Source organism: Colias croceus, chromosome 2 (genome assembly GCF_905220415.1).
Source record: "Colias croceus chromosome 2, ilColCroc2.1".
Taxonomy (NCBI): Eukaryota; Metazoa; Arthropoda; class Insecta; order Lepidoptera; family Pieridae; genus Colias; species Colias croceus.
In genome coordinates, this window is record NC_059538.1 from 12,300,895 (window position 1) to 12,317,860 (window position 16,966).

Consider the following 16,966-nt stretch of genomic DNA (forward strand, 5'->3'; position numbering starts at 1 on the left):
AACTCTTCAGCTTTATAATATTAGTCGTCGTCGTTTCAGCCGTGGGACGTCCACTGCTGGACAAAGGCCTCCCTCAGGGTTTTCCACCACGACCGGTCACCGGCGGCCTGCATCCAGCGGCTCCCTGCCACTCGGACCAGGTCGTCTGTCCATCTTGTGGGTGGTCGTCCCACGCTTCGTCGTCCAGTACGTGGTCTCCATTCGAGAACCTTTCTGCCCCAACGGCCATCGGTTCTGCGGGCTATGTGCCCAGCCCATTGCCACTTCAGCGTGCTAATCCGGCGAGCTATGTCAGTGACACCGGTTCTCCTACGGATCTCCTCATTTCTGATTCGATCTCGTAGGGAAACTCCGAGCATAGCCCTTTCCATAGCACGTTGAGCGACGCTGAGTTTGTGCACAAGGCCCAGGGTTAGAGACCACGTTTCTGTACCGTATGTCATCACCGGCAACACACATTGCTCGAAGACTTTTGTCTTCAGGCACTGAGGGATTTTGGACGAAAAGATGTTATGTAACTTCCCGAACGCTGCCCATCCGAGTCGGATTCGACGGTTGACCTCTTTCCCGAAGTTGGACCTGCCGAATTGGACGGTTTGTCCGAGGTAGACATATTCGTCAACAACTTCGAGAATAGAGTTTCCAACAGAGACCGGAGTGGGCACAACATGGACATTTGACATGATTTTCGTCTTGTCCATGTTCATGCTAAGGCCCGCTTGTTGTGAAACTCTGTAGAGGTCATCGAGCATTGTATTAAGGTCTTCCAGGGATTCTGCCATGACTACGATGTCGTCGGCAAATCGAAGATGAGAGATGTACTCGCCATTAATATTGATGCCAAGTCCTTTCCATTCCAACAGTTTGAAGGCATCTTCCAAAGCAGCGGTAAAAAGTTTGGGCGAGATCACGTCGCCTTGTCTAACACCGCGCTGCAATGGGATTGCCTTTGTACACTGATCTTGTACTCGGACTGACATGGTGGCGTTTTCGTACAAGCTTCTCAATACTTCGATGTACCGATAGTCAATACGGCACCGCTGGAGAGACCTCAACACGGCCCAGGTCTCGATCGAATCGAAGGCTTTTTCATAGTCCACGAACGCTAAGCATAGTGGCAAATTATACTCTTCGGTTTTCTGTATAATTTGCCGCAGCGTGTGGATGTGGTCTATGGTGCTAAAGCCTTTACGGAAACCGGCTTGTTCGGGAGTATAGATGTTGAAATATTTATATATAATGAAATATTTAAGTAAATTCTAGTTAGAGTAAATCGTAATAAATTATAATATTAAACCTTGTAATATTAAATGATGGAAATTGTTTTTCAAACTGATGTTACATCATATTTTGTCTAATCCAAGTTATTCACATACAAATTTTTAATAATAATATTAGTAGGATTGTGATTAAAATTCATCTCTATCCATTTAGCCATTCGCGCGTAAAAACGTAACAAACAGACACAATATTACCGATTACTAATAAGTAATCGGTAATATTGTGTCTAATAAGATATATTTCACGCACGAATTATAAATTGTTAATTATCTTAATTAATGACTTACCCAATTACACGGTAAGTTAATTACATAATTATAACTTACTAATGTTGCATGTAACTTAATGAAGTTGCGCTAAACACAATCGATTATAATATGCTCTATTAAATAGTGGATCTTTTTAATTTATTTATTATGTATATTGAAAAAAAAAAGGAATTTACGTGTAGAGTGATGTAGATTAATTAATAAATAGATTCGAGGCTCGAGCAGTAAATTCACCATTAAACATTAATCGAACGACAAACAGACAGACAGACTCAGTTATTTATAACAATATTGTAATACATGCTGATTGGTTTTCGTACGTTTCGTAATAATGTTAATTAACTCTGTGTGGTTTATTTTTATTTCATAGTAAATGTACTTTTTCATATTTCATAGTACTACTTCTTTTTGATGTCATGCAAAAATCTTTTAGAATAAATATAACTTGTCCCAAATTCATTAGCTCTATCAAACATACAATGCATATATCAAGTATAGAGACAATATATACCTTCTCAAAACTTTTTTTCTTATTTCAATTAATATTATGTTGATTAAAATTTTATTTAATTACTTACATTAATAAATTGAAGCTACTCACTTGCTAAGCAGATTAGGAAACGATGCCATGGTTTGTGTAGGTTCGCTTGGTATGAAGGAGCCCGCTACAACTGGTCCTAGAGGCGTTTCGAATTCTCGTGACAATATCTGGACTTTCTTTATTTCTGATAATCTGTGAAAAAAAGTATTAAAACAGTTTATTTGTCAGAAATAATGTAGAAATAGTGTGTCATACAAAACTGTAAAATAAAAATCGGTCAACTGCGAGATGGACTCGCAATATCGGCCCGTATCCACTATCCATCCAATTTTTGACCGTGCCAGACGTTGCTTAACCTCGCTTTATAGATAGAATTAAAAAGTTCTTGATTTCTAGTTTTGAGCGTAGCGACAACAGAAATACACCAGCTCTAAGAACAATTGTCTATCACGGTTCATAAAATGACCAACATAATGATAGCGAAAATTTGACCGTCTCCTTGGTACAGGTGGTTGACGCGTGAGCGTAGCACCGAGGGGTCCTGGGTTCGATTCCCGGTGGAGACGAAGAAAAAAAAATGTTTCGGTCTGGCAGGACACACAAGGCTGTTCACTTACTTGTCCTTAAAGAAAATCGATCAGTGAAACAGATGTATAATGCATCTGCCCCTTACCCCACTAGGGGACATGGGACTTTACTGATAGCGAAGTTTTTTAAGGTCCCGTTTTACCCTTTGAGTACGGAACCCTAAAACTCACGGCTTATTCTGAAGACATGTCATCATGTGCCTCCCGCTGGGGCTGCAGCCGAGACTCTGCGCCACTTGTAGTGTATATTATACAAGGTCATGCGTCATCGCGTAGTCAGATAGCGATAAATATTATATAATTACGATAAGGCGAATACATACACACAAGAAAAAAAAAATCCAAAAAAACCTCTTCTAAAAATTTTTTTTTGTTTTATTTTTACTTTTTTGTTAGATTTCAGCACCTTTTTTCAAGTCGGTTAAGCAATACTCACGGCTTATTCTGGAGACAGGTCATCATGTGCCTCCCGCTGGGGCTGCAGCCGAGACTCTGCGCTACTTGTAGTGTGTACTGTGCGGGGTCGCGGGTCATCGCGTAGTCGGATAGTGCTGAACCTGACATTAGGATTGCGCGGTGGAATAGCCCTGAAAATATATAAAAAAATACGTGTGTCACTCGGGCACTGCCGCGGTAAAGCTATTGCATGCTATGCCTTCAAGCCACACCTCCGCCCGTCAGAGTGGGGAGCGTGAGGTTTTTTCGTTACGGAATTTTTCGATTCAGTCCCCGCGCGCAAGGCCCGCGATAGAAGCTATGCAATAGCTTAAAAATATACTTAAACTAGCTTACCGCCCGCGGCTTCGCCCGCTTTCTCTAAAACGATTTGAGATTTAAACTATCCTATCTCTCAAGTTGGATCGAACTGCACATGGTGTGCGAATTTTATTATAATCGGTTAAGTGGTTTAGGAGTCCATTGAGGACAAACATTGTGACACGAGATTTATATATATTAAGAAGATTAATAATTTATGATTTCATTGTATGACAGAAAACACTTGTGACATCTTGAGTTTTTCAAGGACGACTCATTTAATACAATGCGAGTTCGTCCTTACTCCGCACAGGCTGACCCGGGATAAAAATAGCCTAAGTTTGACAGGATTAATATCACTTTCTTTCATCTAGACCCTGTCTAGATCCGTTTCTCTAACTTGGAACTTTGTAGTTTGTAGTATTTATTCAAGAAAATATAATTAGTATTAAAGGTGTTTACTTAACTTATTTTTCTCAATGCCTGATTTAGAACCATTATGTGGCTCGATTTTATTAATACGTAACCATCTTTTAGTTCTTCAACTAACGTACTACGCAACAAATCAATCAATAACTATAGAAGTATTATAACTATCTCGTATTAATACTTTCACAGACTACAAGCAGCTTGAATAGATAATATAAACACACAATATATTACAAAAAATGGTATGAAAAGTAAATGTTTCTACTAATTCAATCGCTGGATATAATATAATCTACAAAAATACATTTGGAAAATAAATGAAATCTCAACGCAAGAAAACTTCAGTTAGTGATTAATGAATGGATGCTGTAAACACGATTCTAAGAATAATTAATATTGAATGCTATTTTGGGAATGTCGCTTTGGTTCGTCGTACCTATTATCTTTGAAAAATAAATGGATAAGTGGTGTTAGAATGTATTTTGTATTGTATGTTTAATTCATATTATCTAGTTATTTCAAGCCTTTTTAAGTTAAAAAGATAAATATGAAGTACACAAAATTTAATAATTGAATTAAGTAATTCTGATTTTACTTAACTTACTTTACAAACACGTTGCATTGGAGCATGTGCCATAGATTTCGATGAATTTTGGTTACAGATAGGACTGGACTAGGTCATTACTCATTTTACAATTTTAACAACACATCTTTTATCCCCTTTCAATCCGAATACGACAAATTACCATAACATGTTATTATCTACTTACCATTAGAAATAGGAGACAGCATCAGAAAGTTGACACAAGCCGCCCCAGTCCCATGGCCCATGAGGGTCACAGATCTCGGGTCCCCATTCAGGTCTTCTATGTTATCCTTTATCCATTGTAAAGCTGCTAACTGGTCGAGAAGACCGTTGTTACCGTATACGTGTTCTGTTAGACTTGGTTTCATGAAGCCTGAAATATAGAGAGAAAGATGCCATTTATTTCAATACACAATAATAATAACAATTAACATCTAGTTCTTTAACTAGCTTTCCGCCCGCGGCTTCGCCCGCGCAATCAATGAAAAACCCGCATAGTTCCCGTTCCCGTGGGATTTCCGGGATTGCGTTATTTTCCCCGGATAAAAAGTAGCCTATATCCTTTCTCAGGTACATCAAAATATCTCCATAACAAATTTCATGAATATTGATTGAGTAACAGACAGACAGACAGAGTTACTTTCGCATTTATAATATTAGTACTCAAGGATGAATGTGTTATTGCGTGCACCAAAATATGCATGACATTATTACTATTTGCTTGTTGATTCAATCTTTTGGAACGCTCTGGAAGTAATACAAAATACAAAGGCAATGAAACATAGCTAAGCTAAGTTTCAGCAGTCGTACTGCAATCGTACTTCTTTCTTTTCACTTAACATGAACATGAACAACTTTTGTTGCGTTTCAAGGATAGGTGTAATTTATGTTTTTGCTACCATACATTCTTCCAATGCATAGGATGAATTTGACTGACGTGATTATCCTATTGAATAGGTGTAAAGCTCAAACTTTAATTTTCTTTACGAGCTAATAATATTCTATCATCTACTTATATACCCTTAACTTGGATCAGCCATTATTGCGTACAGTTTCACTAGCATTATTGCATTTCAATCAGAAATAGATTAAATTTTTTTTTAACCGACTTCAAAATAAAGGAGGAGGTTATCAATTCGGCCGGTATGTTTTTTTTTTTTATGTATGTACACCGATTACTCCGAGGTTTCTGAACCGATTTACGTGATTCTTTTTTTGTTCGATGCGGGATGGTGTCGAATTGGTCCCATAAAATTTTTATTCGGATAGGCCCTGTAGTTTTTATTTTATGAGCATTTTTGTCTGTAGGTATTTGTAAATTTTGCAAGTGCAAGTTTGAAGTCGGTTGTTTTTAACGCAGTTATCACTTGTTTTATATGAAATTATAAATTTTAACTCAAGAATTTTACGAAGAATTACAGACAAATTAACTTGGGGTTACCCTGTTAATTCTCTTGATCGTTTCTTAGTATTCTAAATACTCTAATTAAGTATTAAGTACAAGGTAATTACAAAATTACTTTCATAATGGTATAACTCAAAATTCGGTAACGACTTAACGATATTAACAGCTGTGAATACAGAATACTAATAAGCTAATTAATAGCTTTTAGTTATATAAAAGCGAGCTTTTGTCATAATTTATCATTCGATAAGAAGTACTGAGTGTGTTAACTATACTTTACAAAAATACAAAACAAAAAGATGAAGTGCATAATTCTGTTTGCTTGTCTTGTAATTGGAGCAAAAGCTAAACCATTTTTCGAAGGAGAGAGACCTCTAAATGGAATGGGTCGAAGAGGCAGATTGGGTGTTGGAATGGGAGGCAGAAACTTCAGGAGAGGTATGGACCAATCGGGAGTAGGATACGGAATTCCAGACGAATCTGGTTTCATTCCTGGAAATTACGAAACAGGAATGTCTCCGGGCTACGATAATGGTATGGGTCCAGAAGGCATCGTATTTGACGATGGCATGGGACCTCAAACTGGTATGGGATATGAACCTGGTATGGGAAATCTTGGAAGAGGATATGGAAGTCAATTCGCTAACGGACAGGAATATGGTGGCCAAGAATTTAACAATGGAGCCAGTGGCTTTGGAAATCAAGCAATACGAAATGCTGGTGGTAAACATTATCATAATATTGGCGCTAGTCACAGAAAAGTGTCGTCTATCAATCAGGAAGAAAATGATGAGAGCCATAACATTGGCAGCGATTCTGGTTTCAATACAGGAGCGCAATCTAACGGTGGATTTAGGAATTATAAAAATGGCGGATCGCGATATGGAAATCAGTATGGACAGGGTTCAGAAGGCATTGTGTTCTAGATTAAACCAGTTTAATTTAATTTTTGTTCCTAACTACTTACTTATACTTAAAATTTAATAAATTATTTTATTCACATTATTTTTTATCTCAAATTTACTACCATAGACGATTTATAAGATACAATACCTACTCATAATTTATAATCCTCGTAAAGTTATCATCATAATTAATGATACTTTGATCATAATGACGTAAAACAGGAATTTATTTCAATCGTCAAAACTTGAAAAAATCATACCATAATTATATTATAATATATTTAAAGATATTGGTCAATAATTTAATAATTATTTATTTAACATCATCATAGTTCACTATCGTCTATCATCAAACACCTGTATTATTTAATATTTAATACAGATAAACACGTTGACTTTATATTTCACTTATATATTATCATTCTCTTACATGAGTCTGAATATTATGTGACCAATGATAGCATACAAATACCTAACTAAAAATATCTCACCTAATATTCTAATTACCTAATCGCAATTGGACTATGATAATCATGCCGCTTAGGTACAAACAAAATAAAATTCTTTAAAACATCAATAAATTATAACATAAAGAAATCTCACCCAATATTCCAAGCCGAAAGTTCACTGTGATAACCATAACATTCCCGTACGAAGCTAAAATCCTTCCATCGTAAGGATTTCCTGAACTCCACTCAAAGGAGTCTCCATGAATAAACACGAGAACGGGAAATTTCTTCGTTTTTTGCTCTGAAAACAAAAGAAAATAAAAGTTAAATTACGCGGCAAAACTGTTCAATTTTTTTTTTACACATCACCAGTTGTATTATTATAATTGCCATATAATAATATTTGCATCGATAAAAAATATTTCATTATTTACTTATATTTTAATAATAATATACTAGAATCATTTTATTATGTATAAATAAAATAATATTACAAATTAAATTAAAAAAACACATAAAATTATTCTACGATAAAATACATTTTTATTTTAGCGCCATCTATGAGACAACAACTGAATCAAAACAAATCTATGAAGTCGTGCGTTTTAGCCTCTAACTTTTAATCTTTCACCTAAGCAAAAGTTCTTCACGCAAATGCATAGATGGCGCTGTTTTAAAAACGAATGTAATCAATTTTAATAACAATATTAATAATCAATTTTAATAACAATAATAATTAATTTAACCACATTAATCTATTGTTAAAATTGGAACAGTATCAAAATAAAATTAGAGAAATATAGAATCTGTTTAAATTTGAAAAAAAAAAAAACTGTCAATGATAAAGCAAACCCTAATTTTTTTTTGTTTGATTATTTTTAATGTTACAATAATATTATAATCATTGTACTTAGGTATTTTAATTTTTAGTAAATTAAGAGTACATTAAAGATTGCGTAAGTATATTATCTACTTACATAAATAATATTTTCATGAATTATTCCTATTAGTAATTTTAAACAATTTTACTTTCTGTTCTTTGTTAAAGTTTATGTAGGTTCCTAGGCTACCAATTTAAAATTCCAATATTCTGTATTTAATATAACAATTGAATCAATTATTTAAATCATGTTAATAAATTACTTCTTCCTTAACTAACTAATACAGTACCTAATATTACGAAACGATATTCAAAATTTGAGTAGGTATTCATACATTCATACCGATTGTTATTACCTAACACAGAAACAACCACACGCTGACTTTGACTCGACTCTCGTTTCAATTTCGGTTGTTCCCTCATTATAAAATTTGCAGACATGTTTATTCGCTTTTAATGATAATATTTTGTGAGTGGCTTCTTACTGTCATTATTGTAACACAAAGCCGGGTAATGAGTACATTGTTACCTACTTTCGTAGCAATATTATGTCCTCCATCTGTACAAATATTATAATATTTGAGAGGAATTAGGTACCTATGTATCACTTTTCAGAAGAAACATGTTTCTTGTTTGTTTGTTTGTTACAAAAAAGCTGAGAAAGTACTTAACCGATTCGGAAAATTATTTTACAAACAAAATATTTTAGATATAGGTATTATAAGCATGGGTACATTAAATAATACCATCTATCTCGATGAATAATACCTATAATTATTTTTGTTCCAGGTCAACTCAGACGGTTCCGGTCGCATGACTAGTACCTACTGAATGGCCATTTCAATGTGTTCACATTATACTAGACAATGAATAAATTGCATTACTCCCATAGTAAACTCGCGTAAAACCAAACAATCTAGGTAGTTTCTGTTTCATTCATTCAAACATGTTGGCGCCGCACTATTTTTAGTCCATCCGCTTTGAAGATATCGAAATTGAGTGGCACAGAAATAGACACAGAACAGATGTATATAGTGGTGATAATTGCTTGAGCATGTGTTGAATGATTTTTTACAGTACAGGAAATAGTATGGGGTTTGTTTAGAGCCAGCGCGCACGAGCAACTTTGTCTCCGCAACTATTTTGTCTCTCCCACCCATAGGCTAGCGTGAAAGTGCGCGCACGTAGCGACGCAACTCCCCATACAAATTGATGGGAGAGACAAAATAGTTGCGGAGACAAAGTTGCTCGTGCGCGCTACTTTCTTAGAACTAAATAAGGAGTCCAAATGCAATATAAAATCTATATTATGATCGCAAACATCTACGTTTTAATTTTTATTAATCATTAGGCACTTTATTTAATCTAAACCGTTTCAGTGTTTTACTACGAATTCTTATTAATACTTCGATATTGATGAAAAACTGGTTAACATTGTAGGTTTCTTCTATCTCTAAAACAAAACTTAAAAACTTAAAGGATGTAAAATTGAAGATAAAAGTCGGTTCTTTCAATTAATCCATAATTGAAACAAAAAAGAAAAGCACAGCCAAAAATCAACCCGTAAAATATAAAACATGAAAAATTTCTGTTGAAAATGTTTTAATTAAAAAATATAATTAAGCCCTTCGTTAAATAACATTATCGGACACGGGACATCAATGGAGCTATTTATTGAAACAGTGACGTCATCGGGTGGATTTTAGAAGAGCATCCATTTCCATATATTATATTATTCTACCTATTGTACATTGATTACTTAATACCTAGTAGCGTTTTACCTGACTTTGCATGAGTTGATGCGAAAATAAGCACCAATTTTCTTCGGTTATTAATTTTTACCTATTATTTAAATAAATGTTTAAAAAATCTTCCCTATTCCTATATTACATATTTGGCTTCCGCAACGGACTTCTGTGTAAAAAAGGGAAATAAAATTATAATGAAGTTTTAATAATTTTGCTAATTAATTATGAAGGGTTATTAGAATATTATTATGCTATGGTACCTGTATGTACATACCAGGTTAATTTACGTATTATGTATACAAATAATAAATATCTCATACAGAAATTTTTAACACGTACCTACTGAACATTTTCCCTAAAAGCTTTTCCCCAATAAAGCAATGTAATGATAAATAAAATATTCTATATCGTGTCTATCACGAATAAATGAAAATTGGCTATGAAATTAACTCGTGAATTCCGCCTAGTCACTTTGACTCGTTTTCCAAACCAGTGGCTGCTGGGAAATGTTAGGAAAATGGCTTGATTGAAGTATAATACTTCTTGAGATGAGATATAAAGGCTTTATTAGCTTCTTTTGGCTTAGATAAATGGTTTTTATGGTTACACAGCCAAAAGATATCGTTTTGTGAGATACAAAGCGTAACATTGTATGTTACTGATGTCATAAGAATAACGATTTATTTTTTAATCACAAATTCAATTTAAATTTATTAATTAAGATTAAAAATCTATTCTGGATAATTATATTTTATCTTATGAAATGTCGTTATAATTGTGAGTGGCTACAAAATATAAGATCCTCTGTGAGTTTTTAGTTTTTACATTAACGTCAAATATACAAAACATATTTTTCCTGAAACCGTTTCAAAACTTTCATTGCAACTGACATTTAAACGCAAACACAACGATTTCAATTAACCTATCACTTTTATTTACTCTATTTCATATGAAAGTTTTTAACCACAATATAAATACAGATTTTAGTACCAATATAATATTACGGTGCATTTAGATCAAACGAACATAGAGCTTAGAGCAAGAGCAAGAGCATTCTTTCGTGATCTTTTAGTGTAAACGAATACTCGTATTCAGTGTTGTTCAGTATTAGAACATTTCATAGTCTTTTCTAACGCACTAAGTGCAACGAAAGAATGCTCTACGCCTGTTTACACAAGAATTTGACATAGTGGGGTTAGAATGAGCATTCGCTCGTTTGATGTAAATGCACCGTTACCCTTTCGCGAATAAACAACGAATCGATCGTGTCTAACCATTCTGAAATCTTAAAATAGTTGCACGAAATGTTGAAACGGCGAATGCTTTTAACTATGTTAATATTTGTTTTCCAAATGTTTGTACACCTTGTCTTGAATGAGTTCTAGAATTTACGGGTATTGATTCGAAACTGGTTTGTATTATTGTTTCATGTTTATTTTCACTAGACAAAAAAGTATTAAAAATTGACTCTGTTTAAAACTATTTGTATCAAACTTTTTTACAAATCGTATCTAGTACTTTTATGGTAGCATAAAATAACACCTAAAGATACAGCCAACAGCTTTTAATTCAAAAAATGCGTCTAAACATAAACTCTATATCTACCTAATTGTTTGCAACATTGCATTTGCAATTGCACGCACCATGGTTGTTAAAAATCAATGGTGTTCGTATTATAATATTATGTTTATATTTATTGTCTTCTTGTATTGTGTATCAACTATCAAGTTCAATTTATTAGTCGAAAGTTATCAGCAGTATTATAGCAAAATCTCTTCATGAATGGATGTCATATTATTACTTTCTTTATACTTCTCTCAGTTACTTAAACACAACACAACACAACACAAACAATACACTTACCTCTATAAGGAACGTAGATATTCAAATACAGGCAGTCTTCAGACTCTTCTTTTAAGAAGGGTTTGAGACGGTTCACATAGTTCTGTCTTCCCAACGATGGGGGATTCCCCTTTTTTATCTGTGGCAAGCTTTGGGGGCAAACTGGCGCGAAACGGGTCGCCATCTTTAATCCGGACCATGGTGGAGCGCTGACTGAAAGAAATACTGTGTTAAACCTAGTCATGTGTGACACCTAATTTATGATTACAATAATATTAAGCAGTCAACTTCAGTTTGTTCGTTTGCAGACTAAACTGCTTCGGACAATCTTTAGAACTACACCACCGAATTTAAACACTTCTAGTGTAGAAAAAATTTTGTAATATTAAGTTTGTTTTAGCGATTTAAGATTAACTAAGTTTCCATAAAATATCTATCATTTATATAATAATATAAACATTCAGTGTTATTTTCGCGATTATATTCATAGTTTATTATAAATTGCTGCTGATATACAGCTATTGAGAGCAGAGACAAATCCAACAAATCAAAGATCATATAGATTGGTTCAGCTGTTCACTAATTATAAGTGACTTGTTAGCGTCAAACACTTATAATGTGTACGTGTATGTAGGTATATTCGTCCGCGCATTTCTCAGAAACAATTAATCGTATTGTGTACTTATTTTTGTCGTGCTTCAGCTTGAGGAATGGTTTCAAAGCGGTTTAGTAGTAAAAAAAAAAAAAAAAGGTATAGTATAAAATTTATATGATTAATGTCTGTTAGTTAATCTTTTGATAATAAGCACCTATGTAGGTACGACTAGCCGCTAGTTCAAGCCCCGCGCTCCTTTTGAAAGATTTCAAAAATCATTCAAATCCGTTCAGCTGTTCTTAAGTTGATCATGGCTAACTGACCCGACGCGACGGTCATTACTTATTTTTTAACTTTCTAATAAAAAAAATCGAATCATTTAAATCGGTTCACCCGAAAGTTCTGAGGTAGATATTATTTAACCCGTCAAACAGTCGAACTGAGAACCTCCTATTTCGAAGTCGGTTGAAAAACATTAATAACAAAGCCTTCCACATCACTAAGCCCATTGATCAAAAAGTGCACAGCAAGCAATCAGTAGCTTTCTTGTATCTACCCACTATTGTTCAATGAAACACTAAGATGCAATAGTTCCCTCATTATATTTATTTATGCTAATGAAAGAAATTTATCTGGGATTGTCGGAATGTCGGCTGCAGATTTCCGACCCATTTATCAAGTATGACACTTTATTCTGTTGTTTATTTGCTTGGCTAAGGGTGTATTCATTCCATTGAGCTTTTAATGATATTTATTTAGTAGTGCTATTAATGTTTGGTGGAACTTTGTGGCATGAGTGTCTAAGGTAATACAACAACAATATTAAGTATTGTAGAATGTAGATGAATTCATTAGAAAATAAGCTTTTAAAATGAGCTTAATTATGAAAGCTTTTTAAATTGTCACCCCTAGATAACTTGTGTTTATAATGTCCAAATTTGGAGGACGTATTGGAATTAGGATAGAAAAGAGGAAAATGAAAAAAAAAATTAAAAATTTTAATTTTTTCTATTGTTTTCACTATGTCACATAAAACGGACATTGCCAATTATATGTACATGTTCGAACCGTCACATATAACGGACATTGTACATTATTCCTGCAACCGTGGTACATGACTACAATGCACATTTTCAACTCTGTAATTCAAAATTATTATCAAATTATAATTATGGAGGATCTAGAATAAGCTTTTCAAACGTCTGTCTTAAAATGTTGGTTAAAACTTTAACGATATCGTTAAAAATAATGGATTTTAAAAAACGACAGTACTAAAAATCACAGCCTAAGAATATTATGCTAAGAATTGGAATAGAAATAGTATTACATAGCCTGAGAACTTATCTAATACACCAAGAAAGTCCTCTTCCCATTCACTAAATTGTACAGTTTGAAATGTGTTTGCTTCATCGTATGCAAAGAAGTCGTATACCATGCCTGAAGTACCAAAACGAACAGGAAATTTAAATCGCTTTTTTTGGATTCTTTGGCATATATTATATCCATTGTCTGCCTGTTTTTTAATTTGTAAGGTATTATATTATTTAAATTTTCAAACATTGGGTGGTATTTCTGGTAAGTAACATGATGCTGTGGCTGAAGAACTACTGAGAAGTAGGGAAGATTCATCTCACACCTCATGTAATGGCTGTAATTCTGCAGCAATAATATTTTGTTGATGGTAAAAATTCTGACTTTTTGAATCTTCATTGTGTCTCAAATCAATATGTCGTATAATTCCGAAGGTATGGTGCTGGGGGTAAATGATTGACACTGTTATCATAGTGAAATCACTCCTGTAGGTCTACATTTCCTTCGAAATCGACATCTCAACTCAACGCCAGACTCTTCAGCTTCCGCCAGAGGTAGTGAGGGAATTTTTTATTGATTGCCAAGTCATGCTCCTGTAAAATATAATAAAAATAGAGAAAAATATATCAAAATTATTCCGTTGAAAATGGAGGGCCTTATTGGCAACGTCCGTTACATAGGACATGTGAAGAATACCCTAGTATATACTCCAAGTTGTCAACGTCCGTTTTATGGGACATCGTATATAAACGAATATTTGTATACCAAATATTGTAAAATATGTCAAAATTATGTCAAAATACTATACTTACAATCGTATTCTAACTAATAATATAACATTATAAGCAAAATAGCCAAAATACTTACAGATATTATCAATTTTATCAAAAGAGTCAAGAGATCCGTTTTTTGCAATTTTCAAATGGTCACCATTCGCGACTGTACATGGCTTTGGTAAAAAAACCTGCATGTACGCGAAGGACATAGCTAGTCTCTTCCCAATATACCGATTAGCGAAGCTTAGGTCTGCCATAACAGCGCCAGCATGTGTGTAAATACTATGTCTTTTAAAACGGACGAAATCAATTTAAGGGTTAATCTGTCAATGTGAAATATTGTGATAAAATCTAAATAGGTACATACGTATTATGTTTAGATTATTAACTTATAATTAAAACTAGTTAAGTGGCCTATTTATGTTACACGTAGAGTATAGAATAATAGCTGAGTTTCCGAAATAGTATTAATACATGACCTGATTGTTAAAACGGTTATTGACCCTGTTTATTTTGCCAGAGTTCAACCCAAAATTTAATATTAGTTTTTGTTTTGCACCTAGATATTAACTAAATAATAAAGTAGTTAATATTCATTTTAATAGGGTATTATATTACAATTTATAACGTATGTTTAAATAATTTATAACGTATGTTAATGGTATTGAATTCCTATAATTATTTTTGACAATACTGTTTTCACATTGCTCTATATCTGACTTTTTTTTCTGTGTATAATTTAGATTAAATACTAAATCCAATGCTCAAGTACCTATAATTAGTAGCCAATTTAGATTAATACTTTATGTATTTTATAATGTTACAAATTGAGCTACTGTTGGTGCATCTATTGGTACATAAATAAATAAATCTGAACAGTTTTTATTTGTGTTAGTATTGTTTGTCTCATAGCAGTTTTATAAGAAAACGCTAGTACACGAAGAAGTGTTCACGTCAAAAAGTTATGTTTTATTAATTTAACCCTTTCAAAGTTCTAAAATATTACCTGGAGGCATGAACCGCAAGCTACCAACAGGCGGTGCAGCATACGGTATACCTAGGAACATTTCAACGGGCTGCAGATCATACTGTTTCCCCGGCTTCACGATCAGGCCTCTTAAAGCCCCCTGCCTCAAGTGGTACTCCCTGGTCAAGCGCTTCTCCTCGCTCGGGAAACTCCGCGCACCTTCGTACACCTCCGCCATAGGCAAGAGCGAGACAACGATACAAATAAACAAACACTGATTTAGGCGCTGCTCGGCCATTTTATGTCCACCGTTTTACTTTCATTGCTCTCAAAATACCTTCCTATGGTGAGTCATTTGAATTCCGCGGGTTCTTTGCCACTGAATATTCTTTTCATTTCACTAAAACTCTATTTTAAAATCACTAGAAACTTCATCATATAGTAAGAGCACATTCACAAAACACAAGAAATATTCACGTATTTATTCCCTGAACTAAATAACTCCCTACTGCCGAGTTTCATGAACAACGCTGCGGTGCGCGCGCGCAACTGGATTCATTCCAAACTGTTCCTGCGCGATTCTAATACCGAAATACATAGGAATGCGACACAGATGGTCTAAATATAAGCGGATTGAGCTTGGGATGATTAAAATTCTTGTTTAGCCAAAACTTTTGCGAATAGTTGATTTTTAAAATACACATAACTTTTTTATGTACATTTATTATCCATGAAAATTAAAAATTTAATATTAACAAATAAAATTAAGTACCTAATCTCTATCTTTATTGGGCATAAACGTCTATAGAATTCCGATGTAAAATAATACATGAATGTTATCGTTATTCACTATTTTTCACCACTTTTGTGTTTCATTGATGGATATGTTGGTAACAGCTTAATCCAACAACAACCACTTGGTTGGTCCATTGTACATTGATTCCGAGAGCTGACGACAAAAAAGTTATGTGCATCGAGAAGGTAAAATATGCGTAAGTTTGTCAGTTCAAGCGAATAGCGTCCAATAAGCTTTCAAGTTTCAACCCTGTTTGCATCGCTTATCTTTTCCACGTAAATATCGTTAATATCTTCGGACATATCCCCGGCATCTATCCCTGTGTGTACAGCGCAAACGCATCATTATAACGGGGGTATTTTTGGCCACTGGTTACCACGTGCTCGCGGTAAACATCCGGACAGTAGCGGGTTAAGGGAAATAATGATCACTTTAATTTTATAGCGCTTTTCAATGCTTTACGTTTAGCTTTTCATTCATGCAAAATTAAACGAAACATTATAAAAAGATTAATCTTCAAAGAGAGCAACGCACTAGCATCTCCTACTTTCTTTAAAAAGCCTAGTGAAAGAATAGAATGTAATATATAAAACATAATGTAATATATAAAACATAATGTAATATATAAAACATAATGTAATATATAAAACATAATGTACCTACTTAAAATTATATTACGGTTTATATGTGTCTGGGCAGGAAACATCAACAATTTTATTAATAACATATTATCTTAAAAATCTACATCTCCGTAAAATAATACGCCCTATTCTTTTAATCCGTTAAACGTAATAAATTATTCGTACGCTGAAATTCTAGAAATACTATTCAAAGTTGAACTTT

The 16,966-nt window shown here is 33.9% G+C and overlaps 1 protein-coding gene across 1 annotated transcript in view; it reads right to left on the bottom strand.

The window, feature by feature from the left end:
* LOC123702035 overlaps positions 1–15,861 on the bottom strand; it is a 31,357-nt gene extending 15,496 nt beyond the window's left edge. The window contains exons 1-6 of the mRNA XM_045649699.1: positions 15,367–15,861; positions 11,700–11,891; positions 7,363–7,509; positions 4,634–4,822; positions 3,115–3,265; positions 2,152–2,283 (exon numbers count right to left, since the gene is read on the bottom strand). Of these exons, the coding sequence (XP_045505655.1) occupies positions 2,152–2,283; positions 3,115–3,265; positions 4,634–4,822; positions 7,363–7,509; positions 11,700–11,891; positions 15,367–15,625 (1,070 nt within the window). The 5' untranslated portion in view covers positions 15,626–15,861. The remainder of the gene's footprint in view (positions 1–2,151; positions 2,284–3,114; positions 3,266–4,633; positions 4,823–7,362; positions 7,510–11,699; positions 11,892–15,366) is intronic.
* Between the last annotated feature and the right edge of the window lie 1,105 nt (positions 15,862–16,966).